General features: G+C 29.4%; 1 protein-coding gene across 1 annotated transcript in view; it reads right to left on the reverse strand.

The window, feature by feature from the left end:
- Positions 1-609: 609 nt before the first annotated feature.
- LOC112682076 (vasodilator-stimulated phosphoprotein-like) overlaps positions 610-26,969 on the reverse strand; it is a 67,694-nt gene continuing 41,334 nt past the window's right edge. The window contains exon 3 of the mRNA XM_025552580.1: positions 610-3,049. Within this exon, the coding sequence (XP_025408365.1) occupies positions 2,670-3,049 (380 nt within the window). The 3' untranslated portion in view covers positions 610-2,669. The remainder of the gene's footprint in view (positions 3,050-26,969) is intronic.

The following is a 26,969-nucleotide window of genomic DNA, read 5'->3' on the forward strand; positions in this document are numbered from 1 at the left end:
TATTTCTTGAATGACTCAACGATAAAACGAATATTATTATTTTCAATATGACAAACACAATTTTTTTCTCTCACTCGTATGGACAAATAATTTGACCACATATGTAAAATAACCAATGTATATTTCAATAATGTGCATGTGATATATTTATATTGTGTACGGGAATTTCGCGGGCATGTGTGGCGCGCGTCAAACTAAAAATATAATCTGTATAATGCCTGTTTATGAAACGAGATTTTTTTTACCAAATTCAAGTGGTCTGTACCGTCGACAAGGACTTCACGGCATTCTATTCTGTTATGTACGATATATTCGAATATAAAAATTTGACTTTAAGCCCCTCACGGTTTGCGCTCGTATTGGTAGGGCGTGTGTATTTTGTATTTTATGAGTTTATAAAGAAAAAAAAGTCAACCAATTGCATTCACATTGAAACGTCTTTGGCGTATTTTTAAAAATAGTATTCGGGTATATGGTGTTACCTTCTCAGAGTAATTAGTTTCAAATAGAAAAGAAATACTTTTATTTCAAAAAAAAAAGTTAATAAATTTGTTTTGATATAAATTACGTAAAATTAATTTTCGGTGACCGTTCCTTTTGTGTATTAAATATTAAAATAATATTGAAACAAATTATTAATTCACAAGATAAATTTAATTCATAAACGGTTTTAAGTATATTTAGATTGAATGTTCTAAGTATGGTACAATTGTGAAAGAGCATTTTTCCACTAAATTTATCGTTCGAAAGTGACTTAACGGCGGTACTAGGGCATACATCGAGGATGGCATATACCTGTTATGCATTAATTGTAATCGATAGACGTGCAAAACTATATTGACGTGAATGGTTGAGTTGTCAAAAATACTTTTATGGCGGGCATATAAGGTGGGTGTGAGGGGGAAGTATGGAACCGAAGTGTTGATAATGGGTATGATAATTTGATACTTAAATTGTAAGGTAAAGAAAAAAATGATAGAAAGAGAAAGAGAGAGAGAGAGAGAGAGAGAGAGAGAGAGAGAGAGTGGAAGAATGAAAGGATAGCAAAAGGAGAAAAAGAAAGAAAAATGTCCATGTTTCGTCGGTGAAATATTTGTTGGAAATTCTTATTGACAAAAGCTTCTTTTAAATATTTTTTTTTAACGTACTCAATATTGAATATGTGTCCGTCCCTTGGAACTAATGCAATTTTATTTATTTTCCGAATATTATTCGGCTACAACTACTAATACTTTACTAGTTCTACTACTGCTGCTGCTGGTAAACACTGCTACACACACATTATTTATTTGTATACTTGTATAATATACGCTTTGTAATGTAATATGCCTACGACTACCTACCTAATAACTTTACATTAAAACGCTGTACTATTACATTTAATGATACAGAGAGCGTTAATAAGATTAAATATGTTAATAATAACGTATAATTAAATATTTGTGCACACACATATATATATATATATGGTACCTAGATATTTATACATAATATACTAAACGGGCATAATAACGCGGTTAACTCGATAGGTCTAGTAAGGCTTCATTTATGGTACCCGTAATCACTATAAAGTAAAAATTATAATAGTTATAAAAATAATAGTAGGTAGAACATGACGGTGATGATAACGTCATGGTGGGCATTAAGGAATGGCATATTTAAGTATTTGGTTACAGGTGATGGCTACACGGGTTAGGTAAAATACACATGCGGCGTTAACGGTGACATAGGGTGTTTCGTGTTTTCGTTCGTATTCTACGGTCGGTTTGATCGTGACTCGGATTTCGTCGAGACCGACTCTCGAAAGGTGACTTAAGACACACGGAAGTGGTAAGGGCTATTTTAAATCGCGCATTTCTGAGCGGAATGTTTTTGCGAACAAGCAATGAAATTTGCATTTATCGAGCGGACATAACACAACTATCGTTACCCGTTCTTAGAGTAATTGTGCATAATCGCATGGAGCGAGATCAAATACTGTTCGCCGTTCATGTAAGCCTTTCCGATTCGAAACAAAAATACCCACCAATAAACGTTTGCAGACATTCGCAAAACAAAATAATCCCTAGAAAACGGGAATGTACCGTCCGAACGTCCAAAGTCACCAAACGACTTTGGTTGTAAATATTTATACGTAAGTACGTATAGGGCGAGAGGAGCCGAGAACCGAGAAATGTCACGAACCACGTGATGTGCTCGGAGTTCTCGTTGGAATTCGCGCCACCGTCCCAGGACGATATAATGTCCTTCATCGCTACCCTCGTCAACAGGAACGCGGAACCGCTATCCCCCGTCTGATGGCGTTCAAGTGCTCGCACCGCATAACAACGCGCGCGCGCATCTATCGCATAATATACGCTACGAATCGCTGCAATCGTTCATAACCGATACCACCGGTAGCCTATCGGGTATTGTTATCATACATCAAGTACAGTACTACACGCCGAGTGTTCGGCAGGCGTACGGCGCCGCGTAACAATAACAATAGTAATAATAATAATAATAATAATAATAATAATGATAATAATGATAATAATGATAGTAATAGTAATAATAATATTGACAAACTCTGTACACGGTATCGTGTGCTCGTTCCACTATTTTAATACTATGCTACATAGGATGCGTGTGTGTACGTGTGCGCCGCATAGGAAACGGTCGGACACGGCTTATCGCACGTCGTAGGTCTCCAACAGCTCCTGGACCGACAGGCAGTGGCTGCAGCCGCTGTCATGCGCGAACCAGCTGCGCGACACCAGACCGAACTTGGGATCGGGCTTGGACGGCGGCGGCGGCGGTGACGGTGGCGGTGGCGGCGACGGCGGCGGAGGTGGCGGAGACGCGGTCTCGTTTTTCACCCGTACCACGGATACGGCCGGCGCACGTTTGGGCGGTTGGCCCGCCGCGGCCGGCTTGTTGGAGCCGACCGCGGGCAACTTCATGCGCTCGATCGCCTCGTCGTAGCTGGGCAGTCCGGTCACGATCGTGTAGCTGGGCAACGACTCGTCGTCGCGTTTCCGCGAGTTCTTCTCGTTCCTCCTCTGCTGAGCTACGGGAACAGAATATAAAAAAAAAAAAACCGTATGATTCAGACGCCGTTTTACGGTCGGTCAAGTTTGGAATACGCGAGCGGTGAAAACCAAAACCGCGTGGGGGGGACGCAGGGCCGTAGCAAGGGTAAGAAAAGGCTAGAGGAGCCTACGCCCCGGGCGCATTTCCTGGGAGGACGCAAAAATTAAAAAATTTCAATTTAATTGTTGCTTATGAGTAAAAGTAATATTATGTATTTATATATTTACTTATATAGTGTATAAATATTACTAAGTTATATCAATGAATCTACTTATAATTATTATGTATATTTATATTCAAGTTATTAATTTAAATAAAATTAATAAACGCTTACACAATTATAAGGAAAAATGATTATTTATATTGCGTTTATAAAACATATTCAGTTTTTTGTGAGTTTTTTCATAAATTAAAATACTTAAAGCCGCATTTTGAAGTTTCACCCTGAGCGCAATATTTGGTTGCTACGGACCTGGGGGAACGTCCGAACCAGTCCGAAAACATAATGATTTGTACTTTGCGCACAAGTACATGTAGTATCGTTTTTCTGGTTTACAATGCGTCGACGGCTTTCTAAAATACGTGTTTATCTTTTGACGAAAGACCGACTTTGGAATAGCTTAACTCTATGCTGTGGAAAATACACGATAAGAACTGATGTCGATTTATCGTCTGCGGCCCAAACAATGGAAAAACAGTGCGAAGTTATATCACATTAACCCTATCACGTTAAAAGTATGATACCGGTTTTCATTATCTGTTACATTTTCGGTGGTTTTTTTAAATGATCATCGTCTGAAAACGTAACAACTAGAGAATATCCAAAATCGTCAATGTAAGAGGGGATATTATTCAGAAATTTATAAAAAGGATAGTTATTAATATAATACTTGGATTTTATTGCTTTATTAAAAATTCGCTGAATTACTCTTCTTTGCTCCAGAGATTTTACTATTTTAAAAATTCTATTAAAAACTTGTGTCTATTACATAGTAACAAGTGCATTTTCTCAATATCTCAAATTAATCAATATGATAGTTTTAACTATAAGTTAATAAATTGGTGATTGATAAATGTTTAATTTTTGTATATAGAAGAGGAAACAACTAAAGGTTTTAATTTAATTATACACCAAAATAAAAGTTGGCATGCTCGAATACAAATAAATAATAAATATAATCAGTTCATAAATTATAATGATTTAGTAATTTAAAACAAATAAACCGATAGTCAATAATGATTAGAATACTAATTACAATTTGGTCCACGTGTAGTTAATATAAGAAAACATTTTAAGTCGTTAACATTTTTTAATTTTTCTGTTTTTTTTTTGTGTTGGTTTTTGTTTTATTTTTTTTATTTTTTTTTTTTTCCAATAAAATATAAATTATTAGAATTTTGTTGGTAATAATATTAAAAATATTAAAATTGTATTAATATTATTGTATAATATTTTTATTACACTATACTAACTTTCCAATACTATTATATAAATTATAGAATGTTAAAAAAATGTGGTCCTGGGGTCTAAATAGATCATAGAGAGTGCTAAGTCTGTTAAAATGGGAAGGAAAATGTTAGTATAATATAGTCTTTACCAAAAAATATTCAAGAACTAGTGTATTACCTAAAATAATTCTAGACCCAACTTGTGTAGTAATTTTAAATTCGGGACCCAATTCGGATGCAACCAATGATTTAAGTACATAACATAATTAATAATTATTTGAGTGACATAAAATCAATAAGATACTCCAAACGATTGAATATATTTATAATGTTGGCAGATATCAAATATTAGACTTAATATTTTTAGTTGAACCTTATTAAATTTGACTTGAAAATAGTGTATAAACTTTATAGCGACATTCGTAATTTGTCAGTCAAATATATGTACTATTCATTATTTTTATCTTAAGTCACGTTCCCACGGAATGGGGATCGACGAACTTAGTATCTAATCTGTTAATGGACTTTTAACCATTTTAATTGATTGTACAATCACAGAAATATCAGAGTACGAAACAAATACGTTTCATGCTTTCACAAAGCTAGTTTTGACATTTTATTTTGCATATATTCGTAGATATATATTTCGATTTTTTTTGTTTTAAGGGCATATTTTTTCCATTTTATTCTTCTTGATATATATTTTAAATAATTAATAATTTTATCAATAATTTTTCGTGGAAGTTTTCATTTGATCTAATATATAACCATAATATTATTGAAGTAAAATAATTTTAAATTTTGATCATATTTATATGGTTATTGACTATTCGCAGACGCATGTTTTTCCTTAGAAAAGAGTCATCGATTAGATTAATTTTATGTATAAAAAGTAAACAAGTTGTCTACATCATAAAATTTCCGATGGGACGGTAATGATTTCATAAATGATACGAAATAATTTCAATGAACAGAATTTTGTCAATCGTTATTTATTAATAATTTAATATTTTAATAATTTATTTATAATAATATTTCTTAGTTCTACCGTCTACATATGAGCGTCTATTTGTAATTTGCGTCAAATTTTTGTCTTTGTTTACAAAGACTTTGTTTAACAAATGCCTAAAGATAAAATGTTTTAACAGTCGGTTAAAGAGTTATTTATCGGAATTCGGTGTTTATGTGTTTCTGGTTGGCGTTTAAGTCCTATACGATAAGTATTGTAACCTTTAAGTAGGATGTGAAAAACGATTTAATGTTATGCAACATTTAAGTAAATTTTTTATATATTTTTCAAAAAAATCACTTTAAAAAAATTTAAGAGCATATTTTTAGTGTATATTATAGGATTTTTGATGTGGGACCACTTTAGGCACGTGGTTCGGTAATCTAAGTATTTTGCTTGGTCACACAGCCGTCCAAAGCTTGGCGAACCCCGTGCTGTGAGAACCCACCTTTAGAATTTTTCATACTTCATATTTCAACGGTTTTTAATATGCATAAGATATTATTTTGTACTGTGCATTTCGAAAAAAATCACAGTGGATAATTATAATTGGACAAGAAACATCCATAATTTTGTAAACGGCTTGATAATTAAAATGTATTTTTAGTGACATTGGATGGTGTGTAAGACATTTCATTTTTCGTTTTCGAATGAATATGTTTGTTTAAGTCATTAAAGTATTTTAAGTTGCCTATGCGGCATGCCGTACTCGAGCGTCTATAAATTACAATTCTAAATTATTATTGATTTCATTGGTTACAAGTCGTAAATTTATTTGAAATTTAAATATTAAAAACGAAAGGTCTACGGTAGATGTATTAAGATATATAAAAACGCCATTGAAATCATATAATATGGAACGTAAAGATATTTGCAATCAACTAAAAATCAACACAGCCAAACTAATTTACCTTCCTTACGTAAATGTACGTATGGGTATAGAAATACGTGCACGCAGTGGCATGGTGAACGATGTTTACCTAATGCAATTGCTTAGCCCTTTATATCTATCAAGAGCCTGGGTATCCTCTGGCTTATGTATTTATGAACATATTTTATTTAAATAATTAAATTATTTGGCTAATTGCATACATGGTAGATACTCGTTGGTTAGGTATTTGAAAGGAATTAAGGAAAATCCTATTGGTATATTGTACGATTGAATAGTTATATACATATATATATATATATATATATATATATATATATATTATTTAGCAATGGGAGGGATGGGTCTTTATTTAAATACTTTGCTTAAGTTTTCAAATATGCTTTCCACGCCACTGCATACACGTTTACATAATTTTTAAAAGCAGGTAGAAAATTTGATCGATATGTTTGATTAATATATCAGTACACTGTTAATTATTATGAGGTGTAAATATGTTTAGCATGTTCTTAAACTTCTTACCGTCCCTTTAAGCCATACATATACTAGATCCGAACAAACCGGATCGACTGAACCGAAAAATATTCGGTCTGAATTTTTTCGAGTGTGCTTTTGAGTGTATTCTTGTATTATTGTCAACGAATATTCGTTCCGCGCTATTAACGTTATTTTATTATCAGATTATAATAGTATGTAGTAATAGTAATAACAATAAACCACGTATTCTATTTTCTGTAATAATTGTTCAACAATTGATGAATGGAGTGCATGTTGTGTAGTCGTATAAATTAATATTATTTTTGTATTTAAAAGATATGGAATATAATAGTTCTTCGGATGATAAATGTGATTATTTTTTCTTAAAGAATTCAAATATTGAATCGCGGAAAAGATATTGGGTGCATAAGCTTTGGTAACAACGTGATAATAGTGGCAAATTTAAAAATGTGTGGATTGTATTAAAACATTACCCATTCAAATGTTATGAATACTTTTATACGGATATATCTACGTTCAACTATTTTTTTAATTGCTATTAAAAACAATTTGGCAAGACATTCAAATTTTAGACTCTGCATTGAGTCCGAAGAAAAATTAGCCTTGACTCCCAGGTATATTGATATTTAATACAGACATTCATTTAATACAACTTATTTTCGGCCGATAAATTCAAACATGTTAAAACGATTGAAAATTAAACCTACTTGGATTTCGGGTAGGGTAATTGGTTCAATACGAGTGTATAAAATCGGTCTTTTTTTCGGTTCGGTGGGTCCGGTCGGTTCGGGTCTAATATATGTGCAGCTTTAGCGGTCACACCGTAGACAACACAGAATATACGTGTGCATAATTTTTATAGTGGCAATGGATATTATATTATTTGTTTTATCGGCAGAACACGATTGGTTTTCGATAAACGAAAGCGATAACATCTTGATTACAATTCGTTGCTGAGCCGTGGACGAGTTCGGTAACTGTTGGCGTATTAATATCTATGAAACATTATCTGCAATGGATGAATTCCAACACGGAGTGGTCACAATAAATATAATGATTATTATTAGTATCATTATTTTTGTGTAAAGTTGTTACGGACGAAACGGGTTCTATGCATCCTGCGACAAATATTATATAATACTCATCGCTACTTAGTATGTTCGTCACGTGTGAATAATTAGGGCTCGGGACTTATCGAATTCACATGTTATTGTTTAATGATCTGAGAAATTAGTGGGCGGTGTACAAATCAGTGCCGCAACTACAAAATAGGAGGCTGATGTGCGGTAATTATATTAGGCCCCTTCCTGGGATTTATTTTTGTTGTACGTCTTATTTATAAATATCAATATTTTTAGGTTTTAAAACACGTTTCACATCAGTGTATGATATTTGTATATATATTAAATTAAATACCTACAACTGTTATAAATTATACTTAACTACAATTTTTGTAGTAAATTTATTTAAGTAGTTTAAGTAAATATGTTATATGCCTACTCAAATACTCAATGGACTCATGGTTAAATAAATATTATATTACTCTAAAATATTATAATATCCTTACTTGAATTTTAAAAAAAAGTTTCTTTTTATTATAAAATAATAATATAGTATTATTAAATAATTATCTATTTGTAAAGTGTAGTTTATTTTAGGTTGTGATTAGGGCTCCCCCCAAATGTATGTAAGCCTTGGGGACTGTGTGTGTGCGTGGCACACTCTGCACACTAGGTTTTTGCGGCACTGGTACAAATGTGTTATAAGAAGCAAAAAAACCAAAAAAAAAAAAAAAAAAAATAATAATAATAATAATAATAAAATCAATCATCTTATTATTTAATACAAATATTTATATTTTCTATAAAATGTGTATTTTACGTGTAAACACGTTTATTTTTCTGTAACATAGTATTATTAAACTTACATTTTATTCGACTAAATTATGAATAACTAATTAATAGGTATGTTGATATTTTAATAAAATTAGTATTATTATTGCTACATTTCAAACACAAGTATTCAAAACAAAGGTATCGCATTTTTTCAGTGTTCTTTTTTATTTATACAATAATGTATTCGTAACTTGCACTATCTATCTCTAATGATGATAATATATATATGTGTTTAATTTTGCTGAGCGTAATAAATGAAATGAATTCGAATTATTTTGGGATAGTGATAAAATGATTTGGTAGTCTAACCTACTAAGCATACATTTAAAAATTAAATTTAAAAATAGGTTGTGTCCACGTTTAAGACCACATTGGAGCGATGGTCCTGTATTGAATTCGTTTAGTTTGGCTAATTTCTCTCTTTAATGGAGTTAAAACTATTTTATGTTTTATCGTACCAACTAGGTAATTTATCGACTTTCTGTTGGTTATTTCATGGCTCACTGATATGGTCGTGTCACTTGTCGATGGTCGGTGAAACTTTACAACTAGTTTCTTATCTCGTAACTATGAGAAGTTATCGTTTGAGAGAAGTATTTAGGCTTAATTTAACTTTAGCGAAATGTAAAATTTTTGTAAAGTTGTATATACTTTTCAACAAAATATTGTCACTCATAACTTGATTTATTATTAATTTAAATTTTATTAAATAAGTATTTTTCTAATTTTATTAAGTTAAAAAGTTGATATTTTCTTCTTGTAAGTTAACTTATCAGAAATTTTAAGTTTCATAAAATTCATTGTATTTATTTAGAAGTAATAACGAAAAACTATATTTTAAATTAAAAAATTTTATTAGGGGATACAATTTTTAGTTTATTTATACAAAATTATAGTAAGATATAAGAAATGAATCGATATGTTTTTAATTAAATGTAAGTTAGTGTGTTTTTTATGTATGTAAAGTATTAAAATGAGATAAAAAAATGTACAAAAATATGCTCTAAAAAAGAGAAATGTTTTTTACTTTCAACTAAAAATGCAGCAAATACAATTAATATAAAACGTAAAATGATCAACTAATGACAAGACGAACGTTGAATTAGTAGATTAGTATCATAGTATCGTATTAGTAGATTTTAATCATGTATTTAATTGTTTAATTTTTAAAATGGGATAAAATATAATAAATATTTCAATAAATATCAACATTAACATACTTTAAATCAATACATTTATTTTATTTTAATCTAAATTTTAGGAATATAACTTTCTTCAGATTGTTCTTGTTTAGAATATTGATATTTTATAATCGCTTTGAGATTTAATAATCTACAAGATTGACGTACAACTGTCCCTAAAGTGAATTTGCATTGGTACAAGACTACAAATCAGAAAATTGAAAGGCTTATTGATCGCTCGGGCGTACTAATGATAGAAGGGATGTTCATGGAGTTTAAACTCCTTTCATTGGTTTTTTTTTTTTTGCAATCAGTTCGTATCATATTTATAAGGTATATGATAATTCATACTTTCATCGTTTCTTATATTTACAATTACAAAATATAAATATATTTGTTGCATCAAAATAAAAAATGATTGACATTAATTTATTGATAAATCACAGAGACAACTTTTTTTCTGTTAACCCCTCTTCCATGCCCCACACACTGAAAATTCCTGAGAATGCTACTGATTGATCGGGTGCTTAATCTTAACGGGCTGTGTTACTGGAGAAACTGTTTTAATACTAAGAATACCAATTATACCCTTAAGTTTACCTTTTCAGTTTAAACGTTTTCAATTTTCCATTAAATTAGCCTTTGGAATTACCATTAATAAAGCACAGGGATAAACACTTAACATTACTGGAATCGATTTGTATTCAATCTATTTCTCACGGTCAACTGTACGTTGCCCTGTTACATGTGACATTTAAATTAAATTTGTACATTTTTCCCCAATCCGAAAAAGTCGATAATGTTATTTATAAAGAAATTTTTTTAACTATTGAAGTATAAAAATAAAAGCATGATTTATGTATAATATATATATATATATATATTGCTTCATCCATAATTAATTCTACAAAATGTCCATACACTAATGCTAATTATTACGCTTCGTAGATTAAATCTAATAAAATAAAAAAATTAGTAATAAGCATCAATTTTTCTATTGGAACAAGCAATATAATTTTTTTTTCATTCAATATATATTTTTATGTTTAACAACAAAAATTAAAATTTAAAGGATATTTGACATGCAATTATTTTCACGGGCGATGCTGTATGAGTGCAGCTAGTCATAAATAAAGACAAAAACAATATTATCTTCACTGTTTATGAAAATAATCAGTAATTACGTTACTCAAACTTCTAGGATTTATAACTATCTCTAACTACGTTGACTAGGCCAAATCTTTTATTTTTTTTTACTAGGTACTGGCAAGGTAAAATGGAATATGATTAGCCTTGCATATAGTTTTTAAAATATTCAATATCAAATTACATATCTCATCAAATCAAATATAAACTCTTGATAATTTTTTTTTTTTTTTTTTTGCATCATTATAAAAATCAAAACAATGCAAACTAAGTAGATACCTACTTTTTAAAGTACGGTTTTCAATCTTATAAGATACTATAATTTCTTGGAAATTTTTGAAACAAAATTTGCTAGCCAAAGGTTGAAGCATAGAAGGAAAAATGAACTAAGGTTAGTATATAACTACTTTTAAATTACTCGTTGCATTTTTAGTCCATAAAATAGTTTTCGAAAAGATTATTAGAGATTATTAATTGAAAATCTCACTAATCATTTGCTTAACCAGTTCACACCGATCTAAAAACGTACGAAGTATAAAGTATTAAGTATAAACACTAAATGCGGCAACTATTTAAGTTCGCATGTATTGTAACACATGGTCTAAAATCCAAGTGTTACAATATTACTCAACAGTGTATAATAGATTACGTACACTGATATGAAACATAATTGCGAAGACGAATGATAATTAGATATTTTTTTTAGATAATAATTTCCTCAAATTCAATACGCAGTCACAAATGATTTTTTATTGTGATATTTTTTATTATGTACACTTATATCTTCGTTTTTTTTTCATACGTACTCTGCACGGTTACGGTTTACGATCATAATAGTTATCTGATTGTAATTTGCCTGAGCGTGAATTATTTCAATTTTATTTTAAATTTATTTATTCATGCAAGCGCGTTCAAAATCATAGTATTATAAACGAAAGAAATAATAATAAAAAAAAACCACAAAAATCACGCGTTCTATAATTTACCTCCAGTCCTTACATTCTCACCCGAAAACCATTTGTATACGACTGCATTACAACTGCATACCGATTCTTGTATATTACGAAATTCTCAGCAAAGCAAATTGTTTTCAAGTATAATTCCATCGAACGTACGTTAATTTTTGTTGTTGTAATCATTATTATTTAATTATTATTTAAAACGATGTAGATACGGGGAGGGTTTTTGTAAAGCCATATTCACGGGGATGATGTTTCTATTATCAATAATATCATATTAGCTTATTAGGAAACACTTATGACCGCAGTTATTTTTGACGACGATCATCTGATGAGCGTTCTCGAATGAAAACATTATAATTTTGCTTGTCCGGAGAACAAACCGAAAAGTACGACCGAATTCGAGTTATTTATTTTTTGTATATTGTTGACCTACGTGTACACGTATAACATAAGCGCACGACGGTGTGAAATAATAAATCGATCGGATTAAAACGTCGAGATGTACCGGTCGATTTTCAATCGGTACGTGGCGCTGTGATCAGATAGAGTTTCCGTGTGCCGGATCGCGAGTCCTGACCGCGAAGGAAAGTGAGACCGGGGAGAAGGACATCTGTGCACTATCTCCCTACCACCGAATCGATGGAACAGATCACGAAGTCTTTAACCTTCGTCTCGCCGATGAACACATTTTAGCCGTGAACCTAATATTATAGTTATTGGTGCTGTGAATTAACCTACATCCGTTAAGAGCGTTGCCACGACGGACTTGTTGTTCTTCATCTATCGTAAAACCTTTGGCTTTCCGTTGACGGATATATATACATGGGTACGCAAATCATGCGTATTGCGTGATCGTCTGTACGCTGTATAATATTCGCGCCGTAGCGGATACAACAGTGGTGTAAGGGTCGATTTTCAAAACCGCATCCAGGACCAGGGCCCTTTTTACACCGCTGTATTACGGTTCTATGATATTATTTAGTATATTGTGAGTATTTTTTTTTTTTTTTTTACATCCATTTATTTTACATTATAATAGATGTTTTGAGTAAACGAAACGTAGATATGGTATAGCCCGAGGTGGTTAACTTTATTACGGCTGCAGGCACTAAAAATTTGCCACCCCAATTATTAAATGTAATAGTACCCGAATTTGAATTTTTAGACAATTTTTTTTCGCTTTTAGTTATTTAGCTTTTTTTTTTACTCTTTTTACTTAGGAAAATTCTCAATGGATGTCCACTAAATTTTAACGAAAACGTACAATGATAATTTTTTTTTAAATCACCATTGTTTAGACAATTAAGATAATTTTCTAACAGTGAGATTTCGAAATTTGATATAAATCATAAGTTTTTAATCAGTTTTTTTAATTTTTTTAATTTCAATTTTGTTGTTAAACCGCATCACGCTATAAGAAGACAATCAAAACTAGCTTATAATCGTCAACTGCAAGCGTGTATAAATGGGCGAGTCCGTTTTCAACCAAAATCGTACCTTTTCCTTTTCGGCCGATTCACTTTTCGACCAAATTTAAAATAGGCCGATTCCCTTTTTGACCAAAACAAAAATATATATAATAAATTTAAAATAATAAAAAAATGATATACAATGCTTGATTATGATGGAAACTACTATAATATATTAATGAAGATTCAGGGTTTTACTCGCGTAGCGAGGTTTTAGGTTCACATACAGAGCATAATCCCATTATAATAATCTCAACAGTATCAAGGTTTGTACAAAAAATAGATTAGGCTTAGATTATAATTCCCCTTGGGGAGAAGCCCCATCTTCCCGAAAAGTGTCACGCAGTGGCATTCGAGTTTGTGAGTGGAGCTGGCAGGCGTATAGAGCGAAATCCTAAAATTTTTAAAATTAAAATTCCGATTTTTCGAAAAAAAAATGCAAACAATTTTCATTACGATAAGAGATCAAAACTAGATACAAAACATCGTTCTCTTTTATATTAATATTTTGATAATTATTGACAAAAATTGTATATCGTTATTTTATTATTTTAAATTTATTATATAAATTTTTGTTTTGGTCGAAAAGTGATTCGGCAGAAAAGGGAGGGGTACATTTTTGGTCGAAAACAGCCATACCCGTATAAATAATGGTTCCAAATACACCGTTGAATTGTTACTAAAATGATTTGCTATCGAAATACCCCTAGAGAAGGTAAATAGCCAGGAGACTATAACAAATAAAAATCATATTTTTAGTAATTTTTAATTACGTTAAACATGTACAATCATTTTATTGAAATATACACTACGGATAAAAAAGATTGCTAATGAAACATTTAAACGAGGATATGATGCGTGCAGTAATCACTGCTTAATCGAATACAACTAGGTCGTTTGAAATGTAATGCGTTTAACAATTATTTTTATTTAATTTTTAAGCATGTTTTTTTAAACTTTTTTTCAACAATTGTTTTTACTAGTATAAGTACTAACTTAGTAGTAACTAAGTAAATGTCAAATATACGTACTCTAGACGTTATACAATTCAGTAATACCTTAAAGGATAAAAATATAATGTTCCTAGATTTGAGAGTTAACTTAATTACATGCACGCATTATACTCGTATTTGTAGTAGCTTGAGCAGCTTCTGTGATGCACTTTTTTTCTAAATAGAGGATGACAATTCAATTTTACAGATGGAAATTTAACTGTATGGTTTTATTATATATATATATATGAAAAATGTCGGCTCAATAAAAAAAAAGAAATATATTTATAAACATTTCTGGTTATATGGTAAATGTAATGAGTTTAATAAACTCAAATAAACAATTATTTTGGTAAATCATTTTGAAATATAGTTTTCGATATAAATTATTACGAATATCTAAATACATTTATTATAAATATATAAATAAAAAAATAAGTTATTTTATTTTGCAGTATAATTTTTGTAATAATGAAACAAGATTTAAATGGACTTGTGTATATATATGTAAGTTATAATTTCATAAATCTCATAACATTCATATTTATTTGCATGAACATTTTTGTTTCAATTTGTAGAATATATATTATAATATATATATTAATGATGATACCATTTACGACTTTCTAAAGAGGAATAAACTGTAATAAGATACTGATTCTGTCCACCATGTATAAGTAAATTGTTATGTATCGCTGTGTCGTTTACACTTATTTTTAAACATTTAAAAGCAAGAATTAAGAAATCATCGAATTTAAAAAATATTAACTGCCGTGCTTCAAACATAAAAGCCAATCATAAAAATAATATAAACTTGGCCAAGTTTTTTCGATTTTAAATATTAGATAAAATAGTTTTGAACAAGATTTTTATTTTTACAACTTTAATTTGATCATCTTTTACAAAAAATATAAGCGATTTCAAATTGAAATTTAACTTTTTTTTCATACGTTTTTTTCCTGGTATTTCTTTTGTTCCTTAAAAATACCGTCTATATCCAATTTTTAATCTAAAAAGATACTGCGAGAAACGTTTTATGAGGATTTTCTATACAGAAAACTAGTAATAAAAAACATTTTTTTTTTTTTTAAATCTGCAATATATTTTTCGTTTCGATTAAAATCTAAAATAACATCAAGTTCTTTAAATTACGTATTTCTAGACGCCCGGGGTTAATAAAAGCGCAACGCCTTTACATTGGTGAAAATACAGAGTATGTTCATGCATTTTTTTATTTTTCATAAGCTTAAGAGTGCCTTTATACTGACAGCTCATAGGGAAAGCATGCCCACTTTCTCCCCTTAGATCCGGCTATGCACCTATGATACTTGTAATATAAACATGATGATTGCTCATAAGCATAGGCATGCGCAATTCTGCATTTCAGGGGGTGCGTGCAATAATTTCGGGCCTTATCTTAACAAAACACGTAAGTACATTTGATGTACGATTAAATAAACGTAACTTTAATTTTCTATTTGATATTATGCGATATATTAGTCCTAATCAATATGTTTTCCTTGAATCTTGTGTATTCTTCTCAGATAGCTTTAATTATTTATGATTTGTACCTTTGGAGTCAATTGTAGCTGTTGTGTCATCATAAGAAGTTTTCTCACGAGAATTTAGAACATTTAGTTTTAGTTTGTCCATTACGAAATATCATTTATCTTTTACCAAATATTTTAGAGTAGATAATATTTCATTTGAGCAATATCAGTTATAATACAGTCCCGTTAATCTTAGACTTGAATCGTTGGGCCCTATTTACAACATTTTGGGGGTTACCTGGACATACCCGGTTCCCACCATGTGCACGCCTATGCTCATAAGTCAGTGGTACATATGATTTCGGTTTAAGTACTTATAGTCATTTTTTTTTTACTAAAAACTGATCATGGACTTTTTAAATGCTTACCCCATACAATCAGTTATAATGGGGTTTTGTAGACGTACTATATTATATAATATACGGTGAATATGTTGTAACTACATAAGAAAATTTCATATTTTTCCCGTGCCATTTGTGGATTATCAATGAACGGTTATTATGAGAGTTTTATGTATAGAAAAAAATATATACGTATATATACGTATATATATAAATATAAGGCAAAAACTCAAGATAAGATTTTGTTTGTTCTCGCGCCTATGAAAGACAATTTTATAAGCGGGAAAAATATAAAATTAAAAATTGGAAATTTCATTAAAATAAATAAAAAGCTTGAATCCTCAGATGTATAATGTTCTGTAAATTTACCGAAACTTACGTTATTACATATATGTTTCCCATGGATCGAGGACGTATTTAGATTTCCTCTTTACAATAATTCAGAATTCAGCCAATTAAAAACAAAAATTAAAATTTTAGAAAACAATTTTAATTTTTGTTGTAGACCTAATCAAACTTTTTTTTTTTTACAAAATTAATAAAATAAAATGAAATTAACATAATAACAATGAAATAATTTGTATTAAATTTAAATTTAATCGTTACGATCAAAATTGTAGGATATATAAAAAGTTATACTACAAAACTTAAACAATTTAAAACTAATAATTCATAAAAAAATGATAATATGAGCTTCTATATACATACATATATATATAAACATACATTTAATATACATTTTATAGGAGATTTAAATTTTTTTTTTCTAAAATTTCGGGGGCTGACATTCCCTCAGTCCCTCCCATAAATACGCTACTGGTCCGTATGCTTGTGATTAATGATATAATGTCAATACTTTTCGGTCGATATTATTATTATTAACCCAATTTAAGCTAACCGCGATGATGCTGGACGTGAAACTGAAATACTAAAAATTCGATTTCGAAAAATATTATATGTATTAAAAATAAAAATCTAGGGTGGTGTGTCGTAATTGGATTTGGTATAAAACAGAAAACCAATAAAAATGTTAATTTTTTCCATAATTACAGGTGCAATACCACAAGTACTGCAGGTAATTTTCAAATACGTTTTAAATTTTTCGGTGTAAACTATCGAAAAACACTGATAAAAGATTGTTTGTTATAAATACGTAATGTATTGACCAATGGAAATGCCGCAAAAGTCGGCTCATTTGTTAAAAAAAATTTCCAAACAATAGACATTATAAACTGTAACAAACAAAAAAAAAAAAAAAAAAAACAAGAAATATATAAATAAAATAATTTATAAATATAAGTATAAATTACTGACAAGTTACTGACTACTGACTGTAAAAGTTGTTAACATCAATCAACCGACGACAAAAATACAGTAAAAAGTTATGTATATTAAATCAGTTAATAAACAACATTCGGCTTCTTTTTTTATCATCAGTTTAATTGTAAGTTGACAAAATAAAAGACTCTGATATCGATAAATAGATATATTTAAATCCAGTGTATTCAATTTAAATTATTTTATTACTATTTTTTAACAAGTGCAATTTTCTTATATTTTCACTATTATTAGAATACTTAAATAATTATTTTTCAGTGTTAAGCACATAAATCAGAAAAATGGTGTATTATAATAAAAACTTAATTATATTTTTGTAATTAACTTATGAACATATTCATGTATACTCATTCCGATGTAAAACAAAACAATACGAGTAGGTAACAAAAAATAATTTTAATGATATACGAAAGTATTATAGATATTAAGTTTCTGGATGCGTATTAGACAAGTGAAGAGTATTATAAAAGTTATTTAATATTAATGACAATAGTTAATATTAAAATAAAAATATAGTCGGAAAAGTGATCGTTTTCACGCGATGCCATAAATATTGAATATAAATTAATAGGTAGGACGTTTAAAAAACAAACAAAAAAAAACGTTCATATATTTTTTTTGGACAGTTTTAGTCGTATAATTTTTTTTATTTGAACGAATAATATAAATAAAAATACGTATTTTCTGTACTTTAGATAATTTATTGTACACGAGTAATCACCGTTATTAAAAAATAATTAATATAAGTAACGGATTGTTTTGCATGATTTTATTAAGCGACTGTATTTAAATTTAAAATAAAGCAATTGCAAAATATAGGAAAACGCCTAGTTTCTGAATACAAATAAGTATTTAAGCATTCGACCTCAATAGAGTCATAACTTTTATGATGATTATACAAGGAGTATCTTTCCGTTCGGGAGTGTTGCTACCGTGGCAAACGCTGATACAAAAGAGACAATCGTCACTCTTCAACCGTTTTATTTATTTATTCGTCCAAGTTTTTCGATGAAACTAATTTACGCAGTACGTAATATTTTATTACATAAAACCGGTTCAAGAACTCTGTGCCCTTTGTATCCTTTATACACGGGTAATCGTAGTACATAATATGTAGTATGCGTTAACCCCTCCTCCTGCTCACCGGTTCCATCATAAATTCCTTAATAACGGCAATTGACGTGTACAATTTTTTTTTTCGCAATTCGTAGACGTGATTAATATTATTGTTACTATTTATCATTCCATAAGTCATATAGATACTACACGCGTTTATCTGATTGCACGGCTTACCAGCGCAGCATTTAACGGCCCAAGGATACTGCATATGTGCCAGCAATAGTTGCGAAGACCGGTCGTATTTACCGTTGAGGACAGTATTGCCGAGTGACCCGGCGTTTGCGAAAGAACCACCGGCGAACGTTCCATTTTTAACACGTGTTAAACAAATCGTTCAATAAGTCGCACGCGCGGTACGGTAAAACAATTAAATCCCACCGAGTGTTCATTATGATGTATACAGCAATATGAAAAGTACGTAGTCGCCGGACCAGTTTAATGATGTTTCTATAACATAAAATAATATTTATTTACACCACATTAGATATATGAGTGCGTCTAGAGCAGTGGTGGTTAACTTTTTCCTTTTTATCGCGGCTGACCAACGGTTTCTAGACGAAAAGTAGCCAATGGGTGAAAAGAAAAAAAATTACAATAGTAAATAATAAAAACTTCTATGTCGCATTTTCTCGCGTGTACGCTTAAAGAGGTGAACATGTCATGGGAGATATACGATTTGGCAATAACGGATTAATCGACGTTACCGTTTCGACGTAAATTAATTTCGCCGTGAAAATTAAAAAATAAAACAATCAGATACGAGCATTTATACATTTATAATTTTATATCTGTATTTTTCTGTGTAACAGTAGGTCATATAATACATATAAATGTTAATAAGTTGTTAGTTACAGAGACGTCAGGACCAATATGCCACTCATTGTGATTAAACGTTATCATATTTTTTCGATGATGTGTACGTATTCGATGTTTACAGCGTGAATGGGAAATAACTAATTTTAAAAGTGTATGAAAATAAATATTTGTAAAGATTGAATACATAACAAACCATAAAATGTACCGTTTTAAAAAGTGTTTAGATGTCGATAATTACGATTATAAAGATTTTTTTCATTCATGTATAATAATATTCATTACCTATAAATACAATTGTTTTAAATTAAATTAGTTTCATTTATTTTTAACATTAAATTACTTTGGAAATTATTATATTTCCCTTATGTTAATCTGTTGGGTTTATACAAACCTACAGTTTAATACAGAACTAAATATAACTGTTCATAATTATTAATTATAACTTCAAGATTGTGTCAATTTTTATGACAGCGAAGTTGCGACTGCAAACTGTCATAAATTGATATTTTCGGATGACAAAGTTACCGAAATTAAATTAAAACGAAAAGTCCTTAGTCAAGGATGAAAAAATATGATCGAACTAATCTATGTATTTTGGGTATAAATTATTTATTATTCACGTAGATGACTTTAGACATAATATTAAATAAATGCATACAAATAGTTTAAAGTATTTTAATTGAAATTTTTGAAATACTACTTTATACATTTAATCAATGGATGTACTAAGAACCATGGGTGTTAATACATAAACATAAAGAAACATTATTTTTAAGACAAAAAATGTGGATTTAAATTAATCAAAAAATATATCATGGTGTTAAAAGCAATTAATTAAGCAAAGTAATAAAAAGCAGGAATATTGCAAGAAGTATTGACAAAATATAAATGTCATTAAAATATTGATAATTAAAGAAAATTTTCAGCGTATAATATGTCATGATACACAGTTTCAGATTCTAAGGAATATGTGAGCTAATGGTTTTAAAACGATGTATAAGTGTTGTTTTATATGATTTATTTTCATGCTATTATTATTATCTATGAAATTTGAATACAAGTTTTATAATCATATTATACGATACGTGCATTATGTTGAGACCATACTTAAAAAATATATATATTTATACCCAAAATTTGTATACTCCGTATTATAATTTAGGTAAATGAGTGTATATATTGATTTTGAATTTTATTTATGAATTTTTAAATTTTTAATGACACGACTTGATGTTAACCGAAGGTTTCTTGTTTTGTATAAGTTTTACTTTTCACTTTTACTTAGTCTTTTTGGGAGTAAAATTTTGATTTTATCTAGTACATATATATTACACTATATTATACTATGCTTGATTAATTTATTACAATGACATAATTAATACCTCCTAAATTTATCAGTCTTCGTTCAAAATTTTTTTTCGAAAGCTGTTACCGTATATCTTAACTATATCGTGTCGAGAAGGGCCAAACCGAGACGATTTCCAACCAAATACAAAGTATAATTCAATCACAGACTCTGAGAATCTTACGCATTTTTCTCATTCATCTTATTTCTTGTTCCAGGGCTTTAACTGAATTTGGAATTCGTAGCAGTTAAAATATCTACATGGTGTGATATGGTGATTTATGATACATATGTATGTTTATTAATTCGTATTGGGTCTTTCAAGAATACCGAGAAAATTAATAAAATAAAACAAACGAGTATATGAATGATAATTTATGATACAATAATAATAATAATATTTATATGTATGATAAAATAAACGCAAGTCCTTGAAATTCCGTTCATTGTAGGATTGTTTTTTTTTTTCATTTTGTTATGTCATCTAATATTAATCTAAGCAATTGTTTTAAATCAGCATTTATATTACAAATAAAAAATGTATTTATTCACAATACGTTCAAATAAATATATAATACATTTTTGTCGAAGCAAGTTGCAGCTTATGGTTGTTCATAGTTAGGTTAGTATTATTAACGAATAGCAAATGGCATTAGTGAAATATATGAACAATTAATTATTATTAATATTTATTCATTGATTGTAAATATGAAACAAATGAAAGGCGATCAGTTTGATTTAAGTATTTTATGCGATTTCACTAATGTATATATCGATGAAAATGCAAAGGGGATGCCTTCTCGAGTTCTTCACAGGTTCATGTAAACCCCGTCAGAGAAGAAAATCAAGTAGTAATTTAAAATTAAAATGATATATTATTAAAAAAAATTGTAATATAATATAACATCATATCGTTGACATTAAATATTTAAATCATAGTAAAAAAATCATAATAAATAATCGTTATACCTAAAAATCTAAAAATATATAGTTATATCATGTATGTAAACTAAAATTATGTGATACAATTTGTAAATATTGTAAGTTTTGTATTACTCCATTAGTGTACCTATTTATAGCATCGTGTAATACTGTCATTTTTTTTTATTTCGATTTTTTTAACTTATTTACTTGAGATATGCCATTTGGTTTGATATAAGTATGGATTTGAAATTTGGTAAAAACTTTACTAAAAATATGAACATTCGGTTGAATTTTATAAAATGAATTTCTTAGATGACTATGAAATGATTCACAGACAAAATACAAAAAAATTGGTGGAGTTTACAATCGCCCGTTCTTCACATTGCATAAAAATTATATAAATTATTTTAAACCATTTTTTTTTTTTTTTTAGTGAGATTATATTATTTTACTATAATATTTACTAAATTTGATGTAGAAACATGATACACTACTTCGCTGAATACTTAAAGAATTACTTTAAACTTTCCTACAGTTAATGTCTGGAATAATGACGTAACTTAATTACTGGAACTTAGCTGCCAGAAATATATCAGACACTTAATATTATATTGTTTTATCATTCATTTTCAATATTGTCAAAAAAGCTCAATAATAATTATTCTGCAACAGGGCAGTAGATTTAAAAAATATTATAGGTATTGTCATATAATATATAAGGTTAAAGGGAATTAAAAAAAAAATAAATTCTTTTTTTTGAAATTTCAAACAAATAGGACTTGGTAAAAATTAGATAGCTTTTTGAAAACTAAAAATTGATGAACTCAAAAGCAGCAATCTTAGACTCCGAAATATATCAGGAGTTTAAATTAAGATTATAATTATTTAACAAAGAATCATCATATACATTAGTATTTTTTGAATAATTAACGTATATAGAAAAAAAAACAATTGGTAAAATAATTTGGTAGAATCATTAATATTGACAGAAACAATATTATCAAAATAGACAGTAACGTGGATGTTGGTTTTATTTAATCTTAAAGACTGAATATTTTTCCAAAAAGATTTAATATTACTATTTATATTATTTTCAATTTTTAATATAAAGATAACTTGAGCTTGAGAAGCTAATGCTTTGAATTTTTTACGAAGTTTAGAAAAAGTGTAGAAAAGTTTAGACGTGAAAAGTTTAGAAAAATACTCATGCTAAAAATTACTTAATTTAAATTTGTTAATGGGCTCTTGTTCTTTTTTAAACGAATAAGATTACAAAGGATAGGATTTTTTCATTTTATATTTTAACTGTGATCTTAATTAAATTTAAATTTAGAACTATAAACATCAAAAGTATGTCATCATTGTATAAAATTTTGCATCTTAATAATAATAAATAAAGATGCATTTTCCAGATTTAGATTATTGAAATTAAACATAAAATTTAATTCTGATAAAAATGTACACGTTTTATCGAAATTACATAAATTAAAATTATATATTATAGGTGTTAATGATTTAACTAGTGTAATTGGATTAGATGATAATGATTAGATAAATAAATACCAAAGGAAAATAATATGCATTCAAAATCAGTGTAAGAGATAAAGTTTTACGAATATTAGCAATTAATTTATCAGTTAATATTAAATCGAGTATGTTTTGGCAAAAATGTATGACATTGTTCCATTATTTTAAATCAAGAAAATTAATTAAAATATAAACTACATTTAAAATATTATTTGTTTAAGATTTCATCGATTGACCACGTAAATTTGGATATATTGAAATCACTATGATTAAAATCTTTAAAATAGAATAAGAGGTCATTATTTTTTCAACTAATTCAATTTACAATTGTTATAATTTTATAAGACAAAAAAAATAATCAAACCAACAATCTTTTCCTAGGTATTCAAATTCAACTCTAAAAACATTATAATTTACAAGTCCTAATTCTTCAGTATTAAAATTATTTCGGATAAGTTTCGGATGAAAATAATAAATCACAATTTAGAATAATAATTGAATCACCGAAATAAATTAATTTGGTCCTCAGACCTCTTATATTTTGGTAAAAAACTAGCAAATTTAAAAAAAAATATTTAGGAATTATATACATTGTTAATAATAGATTTATTTATAATGATTGGTACTCCTCTTACAAATTGTATAGTTAAATCAATTACACTATTTGATGTACATGAAGCCAATTGCTCACGAAGTTTCTTTGTGTAGTCTCTTTGATATTGGATACAGTCCGAGCTAATTGAAGTTGACGAGTACTGGGACGAAAGTTTTATTTTATTTTTCATTATACTAAATGCCTTTGCTACAAAACTGAATGTAATTATTAAAGGTCTTGTAATGTAATAATATATTATTATATTGCGTATATACGTACACCAACCTCATATATTGACTTCATGCTACGTCACCATAAACGAATTAAAATGAATATGTCGGAAATATTGGTATCATCATATATAGTTACTCAAGGGTAATATGTTATTGGGAGTTATAGTCTATACAAATATATTCTACATTCAAATCGCTGGTCGTTTATATTTGAAAATTTGATACAACATATCCTAAAAGCATGTAATAAATAATAATATGAACTAAAATCTAATGTAATAATAATAAGTTATGATAAATTATGGTTCTAGAAATAATAAAAATTTGTTTTTTTCATATTTTTGCTTATTTTGGTAAATAAAATGCATATTTTACAATTTTTTATAGCATATAAATCCTAGCCCCAGTAATAACTATAGCTATTAAATATATTATTATTGGCTGAAATTACATCTATAGTTTTTCATTTTATTTTTCAATTTAATAATATCAAGATAATCTAAAGTGCCTACAACAAATCAGCATATACTTGTTAATATTTGATTATTTTTTTTTTTGTTTTTAGAACATTTAATTGGATCGAATTCAAACGAGCAGGAATGGTTTTAGTTCGTGAATAACCGATATTTGATAAATGTTATTTACACTAATACATTGAGTCATGTGGCTTATGTTATAAAACGAATAATTTATATTTTACAAGTATGATGTTATGTTATTATTAAATGAAACTATGATAATATAATGCATTTATCATCCCATTGAGTATTGATATGATATATTTATTTCCAACACACTTAAGACCGTAGAAGAAAAAACTTAATAGATTGTACTACCGTGTCAGTTTTCGTAATATTATAATATCTACATGATCAGTAGACCCGCGGAAAAAAATTCAAATAATAATATTCGAATTTCAAACACGAACAAGTATTCTAATAACAGCGTTAAAAACATTTTTCAAATATTCGATTTTAAGATTCTAGCATTTTAAACCTCGATCATGTATTTAAATAAATATTTTCTACCAATACTTTACAAGATTATGAGTCTTGTTCAGTGGAAGTGTATGTTATTAGGTGCATAATTAATATCACCCATATATGTATTGCAGTGCCGGTGAACGGATACCCAAATCGGACACCCAAAACAACTATTTATGTATTAACTACTGTAGTGTGCTGCTCTATGGTGAAAAATGCACGGTGGGTAACAAGAAATAATTCCCCTCCCGCACGATGACATTTTTGTTCGGCGCCACTGGTGTATTGTACAGTTCGTGACACGGATAGAACTTTCGGATGGCAAATCGGACGGAATATAACGACGAGCGGAGTGCATTTATTACGCGCACGTGGAGCACACGAACGGAAAGACAACGCTCGCGTGTGCAGCGTACCGTACGATCGACGTCCAACTGTATGATTTGAGTTAACGAAAAAAAAATCAAATAAAATTATGGCGAAAATCAGACAACGTCTCACCGTACGAATCAAATATGCGCCACGACGATTGTTTTCCTACGCGGCTTCCAGGCGTTATACAATAATATCCTGTGCACCCGTTATCGATGTATCGTATCGTTCGTGGAAATCGGTTACGCGAAGACTCCCGGACGGCCGCACAAGTACTCGGACCGCTGGCGGATCTACGGGGGTGGATATGGGGGATAGATCCACACATAAACTAAGACATACTAACATACACTAGTAAACATTAGTATCTAACTTCATATCAGATTATGGGTATACACCTCGTACTATATATATATATATATATATATATACATACTATATATATTTACCCTCGACCCGGGATACAGCCATAGAGTTAGTATGGCACAGTCATCAAAAAGATTAAATTTTATTTTGTAAATTCAGTAGAATAAAGCTTATCATACCAATACATATTATGTACGAAAATATTTTATATCCTCCCCCATGATAAAATCTTAGATCCGCCACTGACTGGGACACGACCGACCGCGCTCGATGCACCGTTAACCATATTATTTCGGTGCGGGTTGCAATATCGGAGACCAGTGGGAAACGCGGCGGCTATTACATGCATGCGCACCCCGAACACGGGGAAGATCATTGACAACGTAATTTCGTTGTAATATAATATTGTGTACGCCGTCGTCGAGACAGTGTTGCGGAGAAATTATTACCGTTGGCCCGAAGACGCGAATGTGTGTGTGTTTGCGCTCGCCCGGAGAATTAACGTGGAATTAATTGCGTGAATTGTAGTGCCGTGTAATAGAGTTACTGCGTTTCGCATGTAAATTCAATTTATGAACTGTGCGCCGCGTAAATACGTATAGGCGCCGTGCGTTCGGAGTATTTCGAATTTTACTCGACACACGAACATCAACAGTGAACCGTTTGAAGGCTGCCGACCAATCGTAACGGTTTTAAAAACGTTTCTACCTCCGGCAACCTCGTCGTGTACATTAGACGCTCTCTGAAGCGTTCTTCGTGTAGCGTCAACGTTTTTTCCTCTCTCATTATTATTGTTGTTGTTAAATCATGAACAGTTAACTTTTAACAATTCGAAATCATAATATTCTTTAAGTTAATCCACCTGTGTATTAGATTTTAATGAAAGTTCACTAAAAGA

Source organism: Sipha flava, unplaced genomic scaffold, assembly GCF_003268045.1.
Source record: "Sipha flava isolate LNK unplaced genomic scaffold, YSA_version1 0_pilon_pilon, whole genome shotgun sequence".
Taxonomy (NCBI): Eukaryota; Metazoa; Arthropoda; class Insecta; order Hemiptera; family Aphididae; genus Sipha; species Sipha flava.